At 31.3% G+C, this 24,414-nt stretch overlaps 1 protein-coding gene across 14 annotated transcripts in view; it reads right to left on the reverse strand.

Moving 5' to 3' along the window:
• LOC101028044 (disintegrin and metalloproteinase domain-containing protein 18) overlaps positions 1-24,414 on the reverse strand; it is a 108,060-nt gene that overhangs the window by 16,313 nt on the left and 67,333 nt on the right. For 10 of the 14 annotated variants that reach the window (XR_012513195.1, XM_074383852.1, XM_074383846.1 and 7 more), the window contains 2 exons: positions 19,793-19,873; positions 6,507-6,621 (listed from right to left, as the gene is read on the reverse strand). Coding sequence is in view for 11 of the 14 variants with exons in the window: in XM_074383852.1 (XP_074239953.1) it covers positions 6,507-6,621; positions 19,793-19,873 (196 nt within the window). In the remaining 3 variants the exon portion in view is untranslated. Of the gene's footprint in view, positions 1-989; positions 6,622-19,792; positions 19,874-21,491; positions 24,296-24,414 lie in introns of those variants that run through there. The other 4 variants (XR_012513197.1, XR_012513196.1, XM_074383847.1 and 1 more) reach the window with 3 other exon arrangements.

Consider the following 24,414-nt stretch of genomic DNA (forward strand, 5'->3'; position numbering starts at 1 on the left):
TCAGGGGTTAGCTTTCTTTCATTTTCATACTAATAAGTTATGTCTTTTTTTTCCATTTTTCTTAGTATGTCCAGAGGTTAATCAATAAAATTGACTTAAAAAAAAAAAAAAAAAAAAAAAGATAGGGTTTCACCATGATGACCAGGCTGGTCTTGAACTCCTGACAAGTTTTGCTTTTGATGAATCCCATAAATTTTGATAAGTTGTATTTCATTTTTATTCAGTTCAAAATGATTTTTAGCTTTCTCTTGAAGCTACTTTAACCCATGTGTTATTTGTGAATTTGTTATTTAATCTCCAAGTATTTCAGGGCTTTATAGCTCTCTTTTTATTACTGATTTCTAGTTCAATTTTCATTTTGGCTTCAGAAAATACATAGTAGAGTTTTGTTGCTTTAGACTTGTTAAGGTACACTGTAAGACAGAGAATTTGTTCTACAATAGAGAATGTTTTATGTGGTCTTGAGAATAATTGTTAGTCTGGTCTCATTGTATGGAATATTTTCTAAATATAACTAGATCAAGTTGATTGATCACTGTATTAAGGTCAATTATATACAGTAAGTCCTCACCTAACCTTGTCTGCAAGTTCTTCAAAAATGTAACTTTAAGTGAAACAATATGAGCAGGTCCTCAAGGAAAAAATCTTTTTTTTTTTCAACAATGTTTCATTATAACATTGATGAGAAAAAGATGGTTTCATTATATATAGTTTCATTTCAAGTCACAGTTTTGAAGAACTTGACAATATTAAGTGAGGACTTCCTATATTTACTGATTTTCTATATGTTGTTGTGTCAGTTACTAATAGAAAGAAGTTAGACTAGTCAACTATAATAGTGGATTTTTATATTTATCCTAGAAGTTCTTTCAGATTTTGCCTAATTTGTTTTGACACTGGTGATACACACACACACACACACACACACACACACACACACACACACGCATTTTAAGACTTGCTCCCCTTATTATTATAAAATATCCCTCTTTATATGTTTGATTGTTTTGATGTTGACTTCATCTGAAATTACTATAGATTATCAATCTTTCTATTAATTAGTATTATCATGGTATATCTTTCTCCCATCTCTTTACTTTTAATTTACCTGTGTCTTTACATTTAAAGTGTGTTTCTTGTAGACAACATAGAGTGTGGTCTTGTTTATTAAATTTTTTCTAACATTCTGACAGTCTCTGTCTTTTAAATAATTTATTTAGAAGATTAACATTGAAAGTGATTATTGATATATTTGAATTAATACCTATTGCTTTATTGTTTTAGCCCTTTCTATTCGTTGCTCTTTTTAAAAATTTTATCTTGCACTTTTTTTAATTGGCTTTCTCTAATTTTAATTGACCATTTTACATTATTCCATTTTCTCTTTATGTTATATTCATTATAAATGTGTGTGTGTGTGCTTGGTCCAGCGTTTAGTGCCCTGACTTTGTCCTGTTTGGAATTCATTAAGCTTCTTGGATTTGTATATTTATGATTTTCATAAAATTTTGAAAGTTTTGGGTCATCATGTCTTCAAATACTTTTTCTCTTTCTTTCTTTCATTATTCTTTCCATATGGTACTCACAAAATGAGAATGTTGTTCCACTTGATAGTGGTCCTCAGGTCTCTTGGGCCCTAATCAAATCTCTCCATTCTTTTGCTTTCTGGCCTCAGATTCAACCATTTCAATTGTTCAGCCTACAAGTTTACTGTTTCTTTTTTCTCTCTGCTCAAATTCACTTTTAAACCCTTGTAGTGAATTCTTCTAGTTATTGTGCTATTGAGCTCTAGAATTTATTCAGTTACATTTAATAATTTCTATGTCTATTGATATTCTCATTTTGTCCGTACATGTTTTTCTTGATTTCTTTAGTTCTTTGTCCATGTTTTCCTTTAGGTGTTTGAGTATATTTTAAAGCCTTTGTAAGTTTGAAATTTGGGCTTCTAGGGAATGATTTCTGTCAATTAATTTTGTTCCTGTGAATAAGTCATGCTTTCCTTTTTCTTTTTAAGCCTTGTGATTTTCATTGTTGTTGAAAATTGGCTATTTGACTGTTATAACAAGGAAACTGATTATCTCCCTGTCTGCCCTACTCAGGATTTGCCAGTTTCTTGACTTCTGAAGACTTCATTAGTATATTTCTTTTAGTGACTTACCAGGGTATTTTTGCAAAGACTGTATCTTTTGGCTTTATGTCTGATTCCCAGAGCTTTTGTTCCGGTAATGCTTTGACAGGGATTATTTTGAAAAACAGGAGCTAAATTTTAACACTAATAGTAAGTACATAGACAAAAAACAAAGGAAACAATACAAACAAAATAACTTCTATTCAGCTCAGGCTGAGTCCTTCCCTGAGCACTTGTTTACACTGAGCCAGACTTTCACTGAGCCTAGAAATTAGCCTTGGGTAACAGCTCATTATCTTCTTAGATATTTTCTAGCATGAATCTTTCAATAATCATGCATCTGGCTTTCTAAATTTCTCCATATATCCTTGTAATTTTGAATTTCCTTGTTAAATTCCTAGTTATTTCCTGGTCTGCCATTTGTTCTCAGCGTACCTATCCTATCAGCCTAGAAGAGCAGTTAGTCCTCCATGTTCTCCTGACAACGTAATTGCCGATGTAATCAACAATACTCCAACAAATCTAGTAATTCCCTTTTTCTTCTCACCCCACCCTGAAGCAGCAAAATTAATGGCTTTTACATATAGCTTCATCCTAGTTGAACCATGTTGATGAAGTTAGGTCAGGCTAGTCTAAGGTAAGACATCAGTCTAAGGTAAAGAAACCTGTTAACAGAATTAGTTTTCATCAACAAAGGTTGTTAACATGTAGCCGTGTTAGCAGAAGTAGTTTTCATGAACAAAGTTTATTTATATTTAACTTGCTTAAGGTTCACTTAGCTTCTTGGATGCAAGTACTGACTTTCTTCAGCTTGTTGGGAAAATGTGGGGTCATTATTTTTTCAAATGTCTTTTCTGTATACTCTCTCTTTCTCATTTTTATCTGATTCACCCATTAAACATGTACAAGAAAAATTTATATTGTCTTAGAAACATGCAACTAATTTCACCTATTTCCCCTTTCTCAAATGTCAGAATTGTTTACTTGTTGACAAACACTTCATACAATTTTCTAGAATTATTCTGTCACAGCCAAAAAAGAAAATCCTCATGGCTGCTCCTTTTAATCTATTTTTTTCAGAGATTATTAATAATCTCAGAGATGTTTCTGAAACACTATTGCCTACAGAAGTTATCTCCAGTGTTTTTATCTCATCTCATTCTACACAATTGTATCATCCCATGAGTTACTTTATCTAAACAACCTATAAACTAAGTATGACTATTCCCTAATGCTCCTAATGATACCACTATCAAATGATATTGTCAAATTAATTTTCCCACAGATAACTAAACTTCCGTATAGCCAAACTTAAATGCATTATCTTCATCCTCTGATAATTTCATGCAAATTTTTATAACTATCCATATATAAAACACATTGATCATCATGCCTTTATTCATTGTTATTCACAAAAATTGATACTATGTAGCAACCTTTTTTTTTTTCCTTTTATTGTCTACTTTGGGACCTTAAGTTAAGATTCCTGATTTCCCAGCAATTTGCATTCCTTAAGACTCATATCACCAAACCCATTTCCCACATTGCTGCTTGGGTGGACTTTATAAAATGTGAATCTCAATTTTGTTGCCTCACCAGAAACCCAATAACATGTTTGTGGAGGAAACGTATGAATGAATGAATAGCTGAATCAATAAGTAGTTTATGATATTGACAGGGACAAGGGCAGAAAAATTCTAGGCAGAAAAGTTAGTAGGCCCTAACTAAGGCCTACTCTCAAGCTGATAAGCTTGAGACTGCAGCCCAAAGTGAGAACTTTTTCCTGGTTGAATGTTGCCTATTTCTAAACCACCCATATCCCCATCCCACCCCCATCCTGTGCCTATAAAGACCCCAGACTCAGCTGGCAGAAAGGAGAAGCAGCTGGACATCAGAGACTGTGGCTAGACATTGAAGAGAAGTGACTTGACTTCAGAAGGAAGCTTGATGGCATAACTTTAGGGAAGAATCTGGCCAGAGACGGCTGAACTTCAGGGGAAGATGATCTTCTCACCTTGGCCCCTTTTCAGCTGCCCTTTCCACTGAGAGCCACTTTCATCAGCAATAAAATCCCCTACATTTACCATATTTCAATTCATTCACATGACTTCATTTTTACTGGACACTAGACAAGAGCTCAGGAGCCATGAGTGTGGATGCAAAAGGCTGTCACACTGGCCCTTTGCCCTTGCTAGTGGAGAGCAACCACTCACACGAAAAGGCAGAAGGTCCACTTAGCTGTTCATACCTAAGCTGTCTGCAGATGGCAGAGCTAAAGAAGCATGGCAACATGCCCTCTGGAGCTTCAAGGGTCACTGGAATCCCTCCAGATGCTGGTGCAGGGCCTGCACCAAATTTGCTTCTGTTGGTGTTCAAAGTGTTCCCCCTGGCTCCTGCACCCACTTACCTGGGCTCTCCCTCCTTCAAGGGTTGGAATACATCAGGTCCCAGTGAGTGGATTTTGCCCCTGCTGGCACTGAATCAGCCAGCTGGTTCCAGTGCTCATGTACTCCAGTTCTCATCCCATTCACTCACACACTCCCTCCTGCAAAGAGTTGAGAACTGCAGGTTGTGTAAATGAGGCACCCCTGTCACAAGTTCCATTAAGGCGTCAGGGAAATATCCTACTTGAATATTGCCTTCATTTATAGAAATAAGTTAAGTATAAATATTCATGTCATCACTCAGAATGTGATTGAGTTCCTGTTATTTCTTTAAAAATATGCATTTTTATTTTGCCATGTTTTCCCAAAGTTGATTGAGAATAAACAATGTATGATACAGTTTTTTTTTTTTTAACAGCCAACAGAGTTTGTAACAATATGGAATAAAAATCATTCGTGTAGTTTTTATTCTTCTATATGTAAATTTTCAAAAATTTATTTAATGACATTTGTTGAAATTTATTGGTACTATTTTCTAACTTGTTTGAGTTAAAGCAGAATGTCCCTGAGAACATCCGATTATAGATATTGTTTAAGATTACTGTAGTCATTCCCCCTTATCTACAGTTTTGGTTGCACAGTAACAAGCACGGTCAACCACTGTCTGAAAATATTAAATGAAAAATTCCAGTAACCAACAATTCATAAACTGCATGCTGTTCTGGGTGGCATGATTAAATCCTCCATCATTCCTTTCTGCCTCACTAGGACCTGAATCATTCCCAGGTCCAACAAATTCATGCCGTATATGCTACCTGGCCATTAGTCACTTACCCATCTTAATTATCAATTTGATTTTTATGCCATTACAGTGTTTTGTTCAAATCACCCTTATTTTACTTCATAATGATCTTAAAGGGCAAGATTAGTGATGCCATCAATTTATGCATGCCAAAGAGAAGTCAGGAATTCTTTCCTTAAGGAAAAGGGTGAATACTCTTGACTGAATGAGAAAAATATATTAATACATGCATATTCCAAATATATGTAAGTCAAATAATTATATGTATATTTACAAATGCATGTATATATTTACAAATATTTTAGTATTTAAATAAATGTATATGTATATTTACAAATGTCAACATTTGGCAAAATATACATACATACGTATTTTCCTCAATAAGATAAATTCATTGCTAAGATCTGCAGTTAAAACAAATCTTCAATCCATAAAATTGTAAAGAATGAGAAAGTAATCTGTATTAATTTTGCTGATGCATCTAAAACTACAAAAGTTAAGACTGCAGTGGATGATAAATGCTTAGTTAAGACAGAAAATACATTAAATTTATGAGAAGACATAAACAGAAAATGTGTTCTGATTAACACCAACATGTTGCACCAGAAAACATTTGAACCTGTAAAAATACTTCAGCATGGAATTCTCTGAAATACATAAGCCATTTATTGCAAGTAAGAGATGGGTACACATATTCAGGAATAGGTTTGGACTAAAAAATATAAAAAATTACTGGAGAGGCTGTGTCTGCTGAAGAAAAAGCAGCTGCCACATTTCCAGCAGAGTTGATGTTAATCATGGAGAAAGGACATCATCCAAAGCAAGCTATCAATGGTATTGAAAACAGTCTTCTGGAAAAAGATGACCAATAGAACTTACAGTAAAGGAAGTGCAAAGGAGGCGCCAGGGCATAAAACATGGAAGGACAGTTAGTTATTGTTGTTACTGTGCCTAGTTGATGAATGAAACTTTATCATAGATATGTATATGGAGGAAAAAGCATAGTACATTTAGAGCTTGACACTATCTCAGTTTCAGGCATCCACTGAGGGTTTTAGAATGTATCCCCCACAAATAAGAAGGGACTGCTGCAATGTAAATGAAGCCACCATTCAAAATAACTTAGATTTCTTCAATTAGTTTTACACAAAATGACCTTCTGTTTTTCTTTGGAAAATAAATTTCCACTTACCAGATTTCTGAAACTTTCCATCATCAATACTACCCCCTGGGGAACCAATCTGAAATTTACAATCTGGAGGCCTATGTCCAGGGAAGCATTGACAATTACCAAAATTATTACAGATCTGAAACAGAAAAATACAGAAATAGTTTGAGTCAGTCATCTTGGTCTTTGTATCAGATGCAAATACATACATTTCATAGAATAATTATTTTTTCTTAAGATTATTATGACTATATAATATGAGAAATAGGTTATAAAAAAAGTAGTAAAAATTTTGACAGCCTAATGGCCAGATGGCAAAATACCTACATGAAAGTTTATTTCTGGCCTCTGTACATTGACTATTTTTAATGTCTTCCTCAATCATCTTTTTAATAAAGTTGAAGCCTTCATATTCATAGAGATTGAAGTTTTTAAAATAACTGTTACCTTATTTAGTAATTTGAAAATATTGGTTGTCACTATTTGGATATTTTCATTTCTTTTTTCTTTTTGTGACCGAGTCTCACTCGGTGGCCCAGGCTGGAGTTTAGTGACACAATCTTGGCTCACTCACTGCAGCCTCTGCTTCCCAGGTTCCAGTGATTCTCCAGCCTCAGCCTCCTATGTAGCTGAGATTACACCACACGCCCAGCTAATTTTTCTATTTTTAGTAGAGACGACATTTCACCATGTTGTCCAGGTTGGTCTCAAACTCCTGACCTCAGGGTAACCACCTCAGCCTCCCAAAGTATTAAGATTACAGACATGAGCCACTGTGCCCAGCCCATTTGGACTTTTTCTATTCATGCACTTCAATGTCTATACAAAATATTGTGATAAAAGAAACATCAATTGACTTGGCCACTTTAATTCTTTATTCTAGCCCCTTTTCAACATTTGACATTATTGGTCAATGATGTGCATTTTATTTTTAAGTTAATATATTTTCCAAAATAAAGTAACATACATGCAAAGCAAATATTAAAAATCAACAATCAATTCAAACTTTATGATGAGCTTGCATTGCTAAAAGTTAACATTTGACAATGTTTCTATATTATTCATGCTTTTTGTATTAACATTTCAATTAGTATTAATTTTCATTTTAAAACTAAACAAATACATTATTTTGCAAAATTCAAATAAAAGTATATAGAACTCAAATTTCTCAGTAACGAATTAAGTCCCATTTCCAACTGCTAAAGATGTTGTGTTTCACTCATATATATCAAATAAATTTATAAATACACATACCCACATCCACAAACGCAAATGAACACACATTAATAGATTTTTGCCAAATAATATTCATAACAATGTACTATGAGCTTATTCTCATATCTGTATATATGAAAACGTCACAGGCACATTTTTAAAAATAGACTCATAATGTTCAGTAGTGTGAGTATTCCTTATAATTTTCCTAAAGATATTGTGTCCTGTCCATTTATACTCATTTTGCGAAGTTGTTTATACAGTTTATTGAAATCGATTACCTCTTTTCTACATATCAAGAGATTTCAATAAAGTGAGTTTGAATTATAGCCCTGAGTCCCATGAAGTAGTATTCTATTTTATATGTCCATGTTCTTGTTGTTGAATATTTAGTGTACAATATTTTAAGATAAAAGTTTTAAATTAGAATCAGAATATCATATATGCACTTTTTTTAAAGGGGGTCTTGCTTTGTTGCCCAGGCTGATCTCAAACTCCTGGGCTCAAGTAATCCTCCTGCATCAGCTTCCCAAATTGCTAGGATTACAGGTGTGAGCCAGGGTAACTGGCCTTATGCATCCTATTTAACTTATTCCACAACTGTAGCCTCTTCTGAATTAATTTACATTTATTTAAATACCTGAATACAACAAAATATCTCATTGTTTTATTTTACTAACTTCAAAAGAAATGGTCAACAAGAGCAAAGCTATACCAAATAAATAATACAATTATAAAAAATAAAGAAAATGTGATATTTTGGAAAATAGGTAACAATCGCCTGTCAAATAGAAAAAAAAAAAAAAAACAGAGAAGCACAAACCTTAGGCACTTGCTGGCAATAATTCTAAGAACACACATGCACAAAGGCAATCTTACCATATTCTGTAAAGTGTAAATAAACTAAATATAGCATCAGATTCCTCCCTGATAAGACTAAAAGCAACAGTATAGTACAACAGAGTTTCGAAGTTTGAAGGTAAGTCAAAATATGATAATTCTTAGACAAAAAAGTGTCATTTATGTGGAAGACCATCATTTTCACATTTTGATATCAAGATCTCTGAATGCATTTTTCTCACATATATTTTTTTCTATATATTTTGACAAGGTGTTATTCCGGTGCCCTACCCCTCCAATGAAAGTACAAGGACATGATAGAACACTTGATGTTGGATAGCAAATTTAAATATATTACCCTTTTAACTGTAGCATAATTTAAAAAACAGAATTAACATAATGCATATAATACCAGGAACTTCAAGTCCAAAATTGCCAAAAAACACAAATGTTAGAGGTTTAAGATAAAGGGTATGAACAAGTGCAAAAACGGTCACTCCTTAATTGGATGTGCAAGGAGAAATAAGTTTTATTTAAGCTTGGCCTAGAAATAGACAAATGAAACGGAAACAAATGTTTAAATTCCCAGGTAACTAGGGTCCCTAGGGCCAAAACAGAAATCACAATACATAATTTTCTTTGTATTAGGGCAAGTCATGGCAAGATAAAAAAAAATTTAAATGACTTAAAATAAAAAGTATGTTGAATTTTATCAAAAGTCTTTTCTGCATCTTTTGAGATAATCATGACTTTTTTGTCTTTAGTTCTTTTATGTGATGAATCGCATTTACTGATTTCCGTATGTCGAACCAACCTTGCATCCTGGGGGTGAAGACTATTTGATTGTGGTGGATAAGCTTTTTTGATGTGCTGCTGAATTCAGTTGGCCAGTATTTTGTTGAGGATTTTGACATCAATATTCATGCCAGATATAGGCCTGAAATTTTTGTTTTTTTGTTGTATCTCTACCAGATTTTGGTGTCAGCCTGATGCTTGCCTCATAGAATGAGTTACAGAGGAGTTCCTTTTCAACTTTTTGGAATAGTTTCAGTGAAAATGGTATCAGTTCGTCTTTGTACCTCAGGTAGAATTCAACTGTGAATCTATCTAATTCTGGGCTTTTTTGTTTGTTTGTTTTTCTGGTTGGTAAGCTATTTATTACTGCTTCAATTTCAGAACTTGCTATTGGTCTACTTAGTGATTCAATTTCTTCTTGGTTCAGTCTTGGGAGAGTGTATGTGTCCAGGAATTTATCCATTGTTTTTCTAGATTTTCTAGTTTATGTGCATAGAGGTGTTTATAATATTCTCTGATGATTGTTTGTATTTCTGTGCAGTCAGTAGCAATATCCCCTTTATCATTTCTGATTGTGTGTACTTGAATCTTCTCTTTTTTCTTCTTGGTTAATATAGCTAGCAGTCTATTTATCTTACACATTTTTTCAAAAAATAAACTCCTTGATTGGTTAATCTTTTGAATGTTTTTGGGTGTGTCTCAATTTCCTTCAGAAAAGATTTCTGATAAAATTCAACATCCCTTCATGTTAAAAGCTCTCAATAAACTGGGTATTGAAGGAACATACCTTAAAACAAAAACAAGCAATGGGAAAACAATACTCTATTCAATAAATGGTGCTGAGATAACCGGCTAGCCATATGCAGAAAACTAAAACTGAACCCTTTCCTCACACCATGCACAAAAATCAACTTAAGATGGACAGAAGACATAAAAGTAAAATCGAAAACTATAAAAACCTTGGAACACAACCTAGGCAATATCATTCAGGACATAGGCACTCATGAAGATTTCATGATGCAGATGCTGAAAGCAATTGGAACAAAGTAAAAATTGACAAATGGGGTATTATTAAAGAGTTTCTGTACAGCAAAAGAAGCTATCAACAGAGTAAAAAGGCAACTTATAGAATGGGAGAAAATATTTACAAACTATGATTCTGACAATAGTTTAATATCCAGATTCGATAAGGAGCTTAAACAAATTTACCAGAACAAAAAAACATTAAACAATAGACAAATAATATGAACAGAAAGTTTTCAAAAAGAGATACAAATGCAGCCAACAGTTATATGAAAAAAAAAAGCCTGGCATCATGATTATTAAAGAAATTAAAATCAAGACCACGATGAGATATCATCTCATGCCAGTCAGAATGGCTATTAGTAAAAAGTAAAAAGAAGAAAACAGATGTTGGAGAGGTTGTAGAGAAAAAGAAATGCTTATTGGTGGGAGTGTTAATTAGTTCAGCCATTGTGGAAGACAGTGTGGCGATTCCTCAAAAACCTAAAGACAGAAATCCCATTCAACCTAGCAATCCTATTTCTGGGTATATACCCAAAGGAATAGAACTCATTCAATTATAAAGACACATGCATGCGTATGTACATTGCAGCACTATTCACAATAGCAAAGACATGGAATCAACATAAGCACCCATCAAGGATACACTTAATAAACAAAATGTGGTACATATACACCATGGAATACTATGCACCTATAAAAAAGAAAGAGATCATGTTCTTTGCCAGGACATGGATGGAGCTGGAGGCTATTATCCTTGGCCAACAAACACAGGAACAGAAAACCAAATACCATTCATTCTCACATATAAGTTGGAGCTAAATGATGACAACAAATGGACACGTAGAGGGGGATGACACACAGTGGGGCCCACCTGAGTGCAGAGATTGGGAAGAGAAGTGGATCAGAAAAAATAACTGATGAATACTAGGCTTCTGTATCAGAAACCCCCATGACACGTGTTTACCAACCCGGACATCCTTGCACATGTACCCTTGAACTTAAAATAAAGGCTAAAAAATGATTTGAAATTAATTTAAAAATAAAAAAAGAAATACATAAATATGAAATATAAGAAATAAGGAGCATATAATGTCAGGAACAACAACAAGCACTTAATTAATAAAATGCAAAGATTATCACAAAGTATTAAAAAGTGAAAATTAGGAAATAAAACAATATGTATATCAGCAAATACAAGCAAAAATGTATCACAATGAACACATCAGAAATAAAAATAAGAAAAATAACCTATATCAGAAATATATATATTTTTAGAAAAAAATTAAAAGATGGATAAAAATCACTGATTTTTATATAAAATATAAATAAACCTCACTTGCATTGGAATAAATTTTAACTCATATGAGTCAATAATTGGTAGGGAAAAAAGTTAAAAATATAATCAATTATCTACATCTTATAAGAACAGCAGGTCCAGATTATTAGTTTTGAGCAAAAATTTTGGAAGTAAATATACTTACATATCTTAACCTTCTCAATATCATATAAATAAAATCTAAAAAGTGTCCCAAATCACTCTATAATCCAAATTTTTCATGTCATGTTACACTCAGAAATTAATGTTTACAATATCCCAATTAGATAAATAAAAAGAGCTTGGGATAATTTATTTTTATTAAATATTCATTAGATTACATAATTGTATAAGAAGATAAATTGCAAAATATTGGGACACATTTGCTATTATATTTATCTAAAAGTTCTACATAGAAGAAAAAATTTCATTGAGAGAATTGCTTTGTAAATGTTCTCATATCAAATTTTGTGTTTACTTTGTCACACACATCCCCTGACTAAGAAATATTAATAATAAACTCTGCAAAATTCTGAATGAGAAAACTGTTTACACAAGTGATTATAAAATGAAATTACCGTACATCCATTTAAAATTTGTGATAATTAAAATTAGTTAAGCTTCAACAGCATTATTTTTTATTTATTGATAAATTTAATGTTAAAATTTCTTGTGATTATGTGATTTTTTTAAAAAATCACTTTTTAATGTCATTTTCCAAGCAATGCTATACATTTAATTTCTAGAATATATAAGAACTTTTAGAAAAATCACATTGTAGGTAATTTAAATGTTATCAAAGTGGCAAAAGTCACACACAGAAAAGAATATTCCAGCCAATTCAGTCCCCCATTTCACATTGTTTTACACCCTATACTCTCTGAGTATTTAGAAAATATGTTTCTCTGTCACCTTCCTGTCTCTCTTGTTCACATACATTATACAATTAATTTCTGAGAAAAATGCACAGGTTGTTGTGTACTTCTTCAGACACCCTTAGCTCTTTGGGAAAGATCAGAAATTTCAAGATTTTTCTAATCATCATTGCTGCCTACTAGGCAATAGGGTCCCATTATCACATTCTGCTCTGCTTTGTCACTCCTTGAAGATCCTTGAAAGGGCTTCTCACTGCAACAATATTTACTCTATATCTAATCTCATTACCTGTGGGCCATCAGACTCAATATCTTGTGGCATAGTTGTATTCAATTGGCAGTATAAATGTGGTCCAGTTATTAGATAAATAACTGATTTGTAAGTATTGCATTTTTTTATAGCAAGATCATAAAACATCTCATATTAGCACAAAAATTCTACACACCAGTATATTTAAGAACACAAATTCATATATACCATACATCATATTAACACATCTCACTGTGTAATATTAAAAAATAGTAAATCAAACTAAATAGAATTTATCCTAGAAATTAAAAGATAATTCAGTTTTACACTACTATGATTCACTGAAGATATTAATAGAAAAAAACACGATATAATTAGACAATAAAAAATAAATCAATAAAATTGACGTCTTTCTTCATAAACTTTTCAGCAACTTAAGTAAATATTGGAAACTTCCATGAACCTAGAATGAATATCATGTACATTATTAAACTTTAGAATACTTCAACATGCAATTACTAAGTTGAAAAATCTATAAAAAAACAAGTGAGACTTGAAAGTTCTTTAAGGAACGATAATTTCAAACCAATGATTGTCCCTTTTTCAAAGAGGCATTTGCCAGTTGGGCACATTTAGAAGTGTAACTCCAGCTTGACAATAATGAGGGCAATTTTTAGTAGACAAACAGCAGAATGATTATCATTTTCTTGAAATATAAGGTTTAGAAAGTGGAGTTGTGAAGGACTAGAACATACAGCCATTATCTCCCTGAAGACATTTTCCTTATTCTTAAATTAAGGGCCAATTCAAAAATTTCTCTAAGCTCTGCTGCAATTGTTAGAGTTTCTTGATACTGAGGAGATAAAGATGCTGCAGTTTTTTAGGTGAAAAATTTAGGTACTTACACCATTGAAATATGGTATAATAGATTTAAAAAACTAAGTCTTAGATTTATAAAGCTATGAATTTGTATTTACCTAGCTCAAGTCATAAATGGATTTAAAGTAATCAGCCCTACACTATTTCTGCCAAGAGAAAACTATAAAGCCTCTCCTGTAAAAGATACCATCATTGCAAATTATGTAAGGAGGCTTGTAAGGAGATAGAAAGGTATCAGGAAGAAAATCAGGCAATTGAAATGACTGTTAGAGGTAGCAGAAAATTACTTTAACATAATCAACAAAGAACACTTCTGTGACTCCCATGTGTAGGGGTATTTTCTCACAGGCCAAGCAATTCACCAAAAGATTCGCTAGAGGACACTAGCTAGGTGTCAATACAATAAAAGGGAGTACATAAATTAACAATACCAGAAAAAAAGCGGAGTTATCACTACAAATTCTGTAGACTTTACAAAGGCATAAAAAGAATATTCCAAATAATTACAACTTAGATATGAGACAAATTGATTAATAAAAATCTAAAAATAGAGAAGATGAAATTTCTCCACACTATTGAAATTGATTAAAACTAAAAAGAAATTTAAAAATGAAAAAATAATATTAATAAATAGGAAACATAATACAAGGCTTTAAAAGAAATTAGAAACAGAAGAATAATAATAGAACTAGAAAATAGCTTTAAAACAGCTGGATTGAAAAACAATGAATGAAAGGTCAAGAGATTCAGAACAAAATCTAACCTGTATTTAGAACACAGTACAAAACCATAAATTTGGTGTAAATTTAATCCCAAAGGGATTAAATAGAGAATATAGAGAAAGCAAAATTAAGTAATAATTGAAAATTTTTCAAAATGGAAGAAAGATAATCCTTAGTAGAATCCAGTAGCTCTGTAAGTTCCAAGTATGATGAAAACCACACTATAGCGAATCACATGCAAACATTTGAACACCAATGTCAAAAAGAAAACATTTAAAGCATGTGTCCCTCAAGAAGCAAGAGCAAAATGCATCTGACTTCTCAGAAGAGATTGTGTAAGTCAATATAAAATAGATTATGTTTTTTAAACTACTGAAAGAAAACTGTTATATAAAGATAAAACATTCAAAAAATGCTTCTCAGAAAAAAACATTAATTTTAGCCACCATACTTTTTTTCAGGCTGAAGAAAATTTTTAACAGAAATAAACACAGAAACATAGGAAAGGATACAAGAAATAGGAAGAGTACATGTATGATTAGGCAAGAATGAATAAATAAACACAGACTGTAGAAAACAAAAATTATGGTGTTTTTGATGTTTAAAATACATAGAAGGCAAAATAAATGAGGTAAAAAAATTCACTACCTTTTAAAACAACCAATTGTTCAAAGTAGAAATCACAAGGAAAATTAGAAAATATTTTGAGAAATGTAAATGAAAACACAACATACAAAAATTTATGTTATGCAGCAAACGTCTTGCCAAAGCAATTAGGCAAGAAAAAGAAATAAAAAACAACCAAATTGAAAAGAAAGAATAACATAAAATATATTTACAGATAATATAGTCATATATGTTGAGAACGCTAAAAATCCCATATAAACATCTTGGACTAATACATAAACAAAATTACAGGATACAAAGTCAACACACACACAAAAGAGCTGCATTTTAAAACACTAGCTAGCAATACATAACCCAAAAAGGAAATTGAGAAAACAATATCATTTACAATATTATTAGAAAGAACAGAATACTTAAGAATAAGCTTAAAACCAAGAAGAGACAAGACATATACATTCAAAATTACAAACAATTGCCAAAGTTAAAGAAGACATAAAGAAATGTAAAAACATCTCATGTTCATGATTTGAAAGGCTTAATATTGTCAAGATGACAGTACTACCCAACCCAAACCAATATACAGATTCATAAGAATCTTGATCAAAATTTGATGCTTCTTGCACAAATTGAAAAATGCATTACCAAGTTCATATGGAATTCTAAGGCACTTCAAATAGCCTTAAAAGTTTTTTAAAAAAGAATGAAGTTGAATAACTTGTAGTTCCTGAAGACAAAAGTTAATGCAAAGCCACAACAATGAAAACAACCTGGTTTGATATGAAGACAGGCATATAAACAAATGGAGAAGAATAGAAAGCCCAGAAATTAACCCTAACATTTGCAGTCAAATTATTTCCATCAAGACTCCCGTGACCATTCAATGGGTGAATGACAATTGTTTCAATAAATGCTGGGAGAAGCTTATATCCATATGTAAAAGTAGATTTAGCATCTTATCTCAAGCATACCCAAACATTAACTCAAAATGGATAAACGATCTAACTGAAGAAAGAGTTAAAAAGTTAAAATTCTTAGATATAAACATAAGGGAAAAGCTTCACAACATTAGATTTGATGATTTCTTTAATATTAAACAAAAGACTAGGCAATGAAAGAAAAATAAACATCATCAAAATTAAAAACTTTAGTACACAAAAGCATACTATTAAGACAGTGAAGACAACACATAGAATTAGAAAATAGCAAATCACATATATAATAAGGAATTAATATCCAGAATACATACATTCTAAAACTCAACAATAAAAAGAAAACGCAATTTAAAAATGTGCAAAGGACTTGCATAGAAAATTCTCTAGAGATATATGGATGGCCAATAAGCGAAATAAGGCTCAACTTGGCTAACTGGGAAATGGAAATCAAAACTACAGTGCTAGTCCATTTTGCAACTATTAAGATGGTTACTATTAAAAAAAATAATAAATATTGGTAAGAATGTAGAGAAATTGGAACCCTTGTGCTTGCATTGTTGGCGACACTGTGGCAAGGAATATGGTACTTCCAAAAAACAACTGAAAATAGAATTATCATATGCTCCAGAAATTATTTTGGGTATATACCCAAAAGGATTGAAATGAAAACAGGGACTTGAACAGGTATTCGTATACCAATGTTCATAGCAATACTATTTACAACAGTCAGAAGGTAGAGGCAAATTAAACATCCATTGACAAATGATGGATGAACAATATGTGATATATACATACAATGACATTTTTTCAGCTTAAAAAATAATATAGTTTTGCTACATTATACAACATGGATGAACTTCTAAAATATCATTCTAAGTGAAATAAGCTAGACACAAGGACAAATATTGTATAGCACCAATTACATGAGATATCTAAAGTAGTCAATTCATAGAAACCTCAAGTAGAATAGTGGTTACCAGAGGCTGGGGGAAGGGGATAGATAATGGGGGATTTATTTAAAAAAAAAAAACAGGCAAAAAATTAAGACACTTCATCATAGAAGATACGTATCATATTTAAAATAAGAGTAATAAAAGATGCTTAGCATCATATGTCATTAGAGACCTGCAAATTAAAACAACATTGAATTACCACTAAACAATAATTAGAATGCTTAAAATACCAATTGCTGAAAACACCAAATGCTGGTGAGGATGCCAAGCAACAAGAACTTTCATTCATTGTTGGTGAGAATGAAAAATGGGACACCCACTTTGAAAGAAAATTGAATAATTTTCTACAAAACTAAACAAATATGCTGCTATTATATTACTCAGTAGGTATGCTCCTTGGTATTTATCTAACTGATTTAAAAACTTAAGTCCACACCAAAACCTGTAAATGAATGTTTATAGCAACATTATTCACAATTGCCCAAAACCAAAAATAAAGAAACCCACATTGTCCTTTAATAGATGAATGATCAAACACACTGTAATACATCTGTACAGTGGAATATTATTAAATGATAAAAGCAAATAAGCCATAAAGCCATGAAAAGACATGGAGGACTCTTAAACAAATATTACAGTATTTGAGACAGTAAAAAGATAATGGGTTTCTAGGAGTGTATGGAAAGAGATGAAGAGCTAAATATGCGGATAAAAGGGCATTCTTAGGACAGTGAAACTATTGTATATGATACTGTAATAATGGAAACATATTTTTAAGACCCATATATGTTTTAAGACCCATATATTTTTAGGACTCACAGAACATACAAAAAGAGTTAAATGCAATGTAAACTATAGACTGTAGTTAATAATAATGTATAAATAGTAGCACAGGAATCATAGTGCAACACTAATGAAAGATGTAAAATAATAGGGCAAGCAGGGAGGGAGAGGAAAAAGATAAATGGTAGTTCACTGTACTTGACACTTGTTTTTATGTAAACCAAACATTGATCTGAAAAATATCTGCTAATTTTTTTAAAGCAACTATAGAAAATATATCATGAAGCACTATCAAAATAGCATAACCTTGATACAAAATCAGAAACATTAAGTACAAGATATAAAACAATCAAATTCATGAGATAGAAACATTTATATCAAATAAAATACTTAAAAATTGAACAAAAAACAGATCATGGTTGGTTTTATTCCAGAAATTAAAGTTGGTTTACTATTTTAAAAATCGATGAACATATTTGTACATTAACAGATTAAAAAGGAAAATCATAAAGTCAATAAATGCTCAGAAAAGTCTTTGATAAAATTTAACATTTATCCATAATAGAAAATGCTTGGACTAGAAATAAAAGTATTATTTGAAATTGAAAATTATCATTAAAAATATTCTATAAATATCATAGCAAAGTGTGAAGTCTTGAAATTTTTCTTTCATAATAAGAACAAGGCAAGAATATTCACCACTTATATGGCAACTTGCATAAAAGTCTAAATTTAGTATTCTGTTATTTTCTTAACTTCTTGATATTGATGCTTAGATTACTAATTTTCAGAGTAATAAATTATAAATGTCTATGGCAACCAATGAAAAGTATATCATTAATAAAAAGAGAACAACACTATAACTGACAATGTTTCATGAATAATGGTATTTCACCTACATGCTAATAAAATTGATCTAGAATGATAAATGATAATGCTGTCTATTGAGATGTCATTAGAGTCTATGCAAATTTGCCTAGATTCAGTAAGATTTCTATTAACTTATAATTATGTTTGTAGTTTTTCTTTTTAAACATTTTAACTACAGAATATAACACATGTTTATATATAAATTAAAGATGGAAGTTATACCTTATGTATTTCCTTTATGAATGTAATATTTCATAGTAAGAGGTTTTATCAAAAAAATCTAAAATGTAGATGTAAAACAATGACTGAATGTAAACAATAATATATTAAGAAAACAATTGTGTACCCAATGAAACATGGTAGCAAAAATTGACAATGTATAACTTTGTGTTGAGATATTACTAAAAAAAATAAGGCTAAAAAATTAAAATATAACAGAGGAAGTAAAAAATTCAAGCCAAAATAATAACCACAGAAAGGAAAAAAAAAAACAAAACATTAAAATGTGGCTATTTTCTTTGTCAACAACTGATAGCAAATTACTGTTAATGTAGTAGCATTTTATATCCTCTGAATCCAAAGAATTTAGAAACTATAGAATTAAATATTTATACATTCTGGTGAATTTGAGGTTACTCTTATAATGTTGACTATAGCATGTACTGATTTTTTTTAGGAAAATAATTTTTTAAAACCGTAACATTATACATTATAACAAATGTAAATGCAATATAAAAATAACAAATTTAAATTACCAGATTAAAATAGACAAATAAAAAATAAAAAAGCTTTTTGCATGAAGTCGTTGCATTTCCTACTAGAAATCTCTCCACAAGAACAATAAAAATATTCCCTGACATATCAACAAGTTTTTAAATATACTTTGTAAACTATTGTATACTCATATACCTTAATTATTAAACGTACGTGGGAGAAAAATAGTATGTTCACAATATAAGTAAAAACGCATTTATTTGTGTTTAAGGAAAAAAGTTTTTATTTAAACATATTACTAATTAAGTTGTGAGTGCTTATTGTTCAATACATATCTGATGCAATTCACTTAATATGTTATATAGTGTTGAAATTAGGTAAGTTATTTTTCTTTATATTACTCTATTTGATCTAGGCAAGTTAAAATAACTTAGATTCTCAATCTTTATAAACAGACGTTTATTTTTAATTACCCACAACAGTAACATGCAATTCAGACACAAAAGTGACTTACCCCTTTCCCTTTGCATTTTGTAGTGGCATTACAGTTATATCCCATTAAACGAGCTTTTCTGCAGGTTTTATTTACACAGTACTAAAACAAAACAAAATTTTACAATTCACAAACATCATATAAAACAAGAAAAAAATTAATAATTTGATATATATGCATAAAAGATGCTTAAGTTGAAAGATTTTTTAGTAATATTAATATGGTTATTAATATGATTAAAATAATATTAATATTTATGTTAATATACAAATCAAAACAATAAAGTAATTGCAAGCAAAAACTCTGAAGATGTTTACTTTGACATGGTTTCTGTAGATTACATTTAGTTTTGGTTTTTGATATTTATAGCTGCAACTGGATTGAGACACTCATCATATGAGTTTTCTCATGTGATGCTGTTTTGATATCAATAATTGATTACATGTTAATAATCTGTCCTCTCAAAAATTGGAACAGAATTAATTTTGTGTAGATTTTGAATATAATTTATAAATTATCATGAATCTTTGTCATAATATTCATCAGAATAATATGGCAAGAAAAACATTTAACTTTATTTTTATTTCTTGTAAAACTTTTATTATGTCAAAATGGGTAATACAGTCATGAATAATCACCTGGATATGTGGTGTTTTGCCTCATTTATGTTTTCCTACTTTTTTCTGACTTTGTAAGCTTTTTATTTCAAAATGTCACCATGAAATCTGTTTAAGTCATTCACAATATAACAATACTAAACATGAATAAAAATTACTTTTTATTTCCTCAAATCTACATGAAACCAATTTATAAATTATATGTTGCATATCTCAACCCACTTTTGTCCCTCATATTGAGCAAATATAAGGTGTTCTAGCCAGAGCACTTCAGCAAAAAATAAAAAGATATCAATTTGGCAAGAGAAAAGAAAAAATACAATAAAAACTTAGAAATAAAATTAACAAAGGAGAAGCTTTGTACAATTAAACTCCAAATCATTGCTTAAAAATTAAAAGAAATGATTTTTAGTGTCCATGTATGAATAGGAATATATGGTACTTATTTCTCTGTGCTTGGTTTATTGCAGTTAACCCAATAGTCTAGAGGTTCATCCATGTTCTGCAAATAACATGCATTCATTTGTTTATTGCTAAATAATAATTCTGTTGCGTGTATGTACCACATTTTTTAAAATTCTTCCATCCATTAATGAGCAATTAGGTTGATTCCATAGTTTGGTTATTGTGAATAGTGTGGCAATAAACATAAGAGTGTAACTATCTCTTCAACATATTTATTTCATTTTCTTTGAATAAACATCCAGTAGTAGGATTACTGCATCACATGGTAGCTCTATTTTTAGTTTTGGAAGAAACATCATATTGTTTTCCATAATAGTGGTACTAATTTGGATGCTCACAAACAGCATGTAAGAGTTACCCTTTCTCTACATTCTTGCTAACATGAGTCACTTTTTGTATTTTAAAAGTTTGAGGTGTTGAGCTTGCTAGACAGGTATGATTATTATACATTGTATACATGCACTGAATTACATTAATTGATATACAATTAATTGATATATACAAATGGTATATATTTATAAGAAAGTCTGATTAAAAATTGGACAAAGTATATAAATAGAAATTTATCCAAAAAAAAGATAAATAGATGTTAGAAAAAATACTCAAAATCACTAATCAATCATTAGAAAAATGCAAATTAAAACATTAATTGATATACAATTAATTGATATATACAAATGGTATATATTTATAAGAAAACAGTCTGATTAAAAATTGGACAAAGTATATAAATAGAAATTTATCCAAAAAAAAGATAAATAGATGTTAGAAAAAATACTCAAAATCACTAATCAATCATTAGAAAAATGCAAATTAAAACCACAGTGAGATATCACCTCATACCTGTAAGAATAGCTATTATCAAAAAAACTAAAGATAATAAGAGTTGGAGACGATGTGGAGAAAAGGGAACTGATATGATTTGGCTCTGTGTCCCCACCCAAATTTTATGTTGAATTGTAATACTCAGTGTTGGAGAAGGGACCTGATGGGAGGTGACTGAGTCATGGGGGCAGATTAACCCCTTGCTATTCTTGTGATAGTGTGACAGTGAGTGCTCATGAGATCTGGTTGTTTGAATGTGTGTAGCACTTCCCCTTTCTTTCACCTCTCTCTTCTCTTCTCTCTTCCCACCCCCACCCATCTCTGCCTCTCCAGCCATGTGGAGATGTGCTTACTTCCCCTTTGGTTTTCACCATGATTGTTTAAGTTTTTCTGAGGCTTCCCTAGCCAGGCCTCCTGTACATCCTGTGGAACTGTGAGTCAATTAAACCTCTTTTCTTCATAAATTACCCAGTCTCAGTTAGTTCTTTATACCAATATGAGAATAGACTAATACAGAATATTGGTACCAGAGAAGTGAGATATTACTATAAAGATACCTGAAAATGTGGAAGCAACTTTGGAACTAGGTAATGGGCAGAGGTTGGAAGGAAGCATTCAGCATGGGAGAAAGATGAAGGCCATAAGACTCAGCAAGCCAGCTTTTCCTACCTTCTTCCTTCTGCTTTGTTCTAGTCGGGCTGTCACCCACATTGAGGGTAGATCTTTCACTCCCAGTCCACTGACTCAAATGTTAATCTCGTCAGGTAACACCCTCAAAGACACACTCAGAAACAATACTTTACTACAATCTAGGCATTTTTTGATCCAATTAGGATGACACCTAATATTAACCAACATAGGAACACTTGTACTCTGTTGGTGAGAATATAAATTCATATAGCCACTATAGGAAGCAGTACATAAGCTTCTCAAAATCTGAAAATAGAAATACCATATGATCCACCAATTCCAATACTGAGTAAACAGCCAAAGGCATAGGATTTCAAAGAGATGTCCACACTCTTCTCTTCAATGTAGAATTTTTCACAATAGCTAAATCACGGAAGCAATCTAATCTAAATGTCCATCAATAGATGAACGGATAAAGAAAATGTGGTATATACATCCAATGGAATATTATTTATCCTTAGAAAAGAAATTCCTGCCACTTGCAACAACATGGATGAACCTGGAGAACAATAGGCTAAATAAAACAAGCCAAGCACAGAAAAACAAATGCTACATGATACTGCCTATATGACAAATCTTAAATAATAAAACTTACAGAAGCAGTGAGTGGAATGGTAGTTACTAGGGACTGAGGGGAGGGAGAAATCGGGAGATATTAATCAAAAGTTAAAACATTTTGGTTATCTGAGATAAGTAATTCCTAGAGATTGACTGTATGTCACAGTTTATATAGTTAACAATAACGTATTATACACTTAAACAATTCCTAGGGGGTAGGCCATATGTTAAATGCTTCTATGACAAAGGTAACAATAATAAGTAAGTAAACAAAAGATTGGGAAGACTTTTTGGAAGTTATCAATAGCTTATGACATGGAAGGTAGTGATCATTGCACAGATGTATAATTATCTCTAAACTCATCAACTTATTGTTTATTTATTTATTTATTTTGAAAGAGGGTCTTGCTCTGTTGACCAGACTGGAGTGCAGTGGTATGAAAGTCTCAGTCTCCTGAGCTCAAGAGATCCTCTTGCTTCAGCCTCCCAAGTAGCTTGGACTACAAGTATGTGCCACCACAACTGGCTAATTTTTAAAAATATTATTATTTATTTTAGAGACAAGGTCTTGCTATGTTTCCCAGGCAGGTTTTGAGCTCCTGAGCTCAAGTGATCCTCCCATCTTGGTGTTTCAAAGTGTTTTTTTAATATGTCAAATAAAATAAAATATACAATTCAACCAAAGAAAGTAAGTAAAACAAAGTACAGAGTAGGAGAAAATATTTGCCATCTTGCCTTTAGGATATTTAAAGAACAATAAAATTGAACTTTAAAAAAGACAATCTGATTAAAAATAGGCTAAAGATATGATCAGATACTTTACTCAGGAGGATACACTGATGACATATAAGTTCATTATATGAATAAAGGAAAAATGTTGAATAAAGTTAACCATTAAAGAATGCAAATATCACTATGCACGTACAAAAATTAGTAAATAATAAGTAGTGATAATACCATGCTGGTGAGGTGGAAAATGTGCTCACTCACACACTGCTGGTGGAAATGAAAAATGGTATAGCCACTCAACCAAAGATTTTATCAGTGTTTAATAGAACCAAAAACATACTTATCTTGCAAATCAGAAATTGCACTCTTAGAAGTTTATCTTAGGAAAAGGAAACAATACACATATTATCTCAGTTTCATTGCTCAATTCTGCCAGCAATGAATTCTGAGAATGGTATAGCTTGGTCTTTTGCTTCAGATATTTGCATAGTCTGGTACTAAAACGCCAAACAATTTCATCTGAAGGTTTTACTAAAATGAATATGCTTTCCAATTTGTCACGTGGTTATCATTTTCTCAAGGTCTTTTGGATGGAGGCCATATTCAGTTTCTTCCCATGTATTACTCTTCAACATGGCAGCTTGTTTCATCCAAATAAGCAATAAAGAAGGGGCAGGAGAACAAAATGGAAAATACTGTCTGTTATAACCTAATGTTGCTAGTTTTATTCCATCATTTTTTTCCATACTCTATTGTTAG

The sequence above is a fragment of the Saimiri boliviensis genome, chromosome 13 (assembly GCF_048565385.1).
Source record: "Saimiri boliviensis isolate mSaiBol1 chromosome 13, mSaiBol1.pri, whole genome shotgun sequence".
Classification (NCBI taxonomy): Eukaryota; Metazoa; Chordata; class Mammalia; order Primates; family Cebidae; genus Saimiri; species Saimiri boliviensis.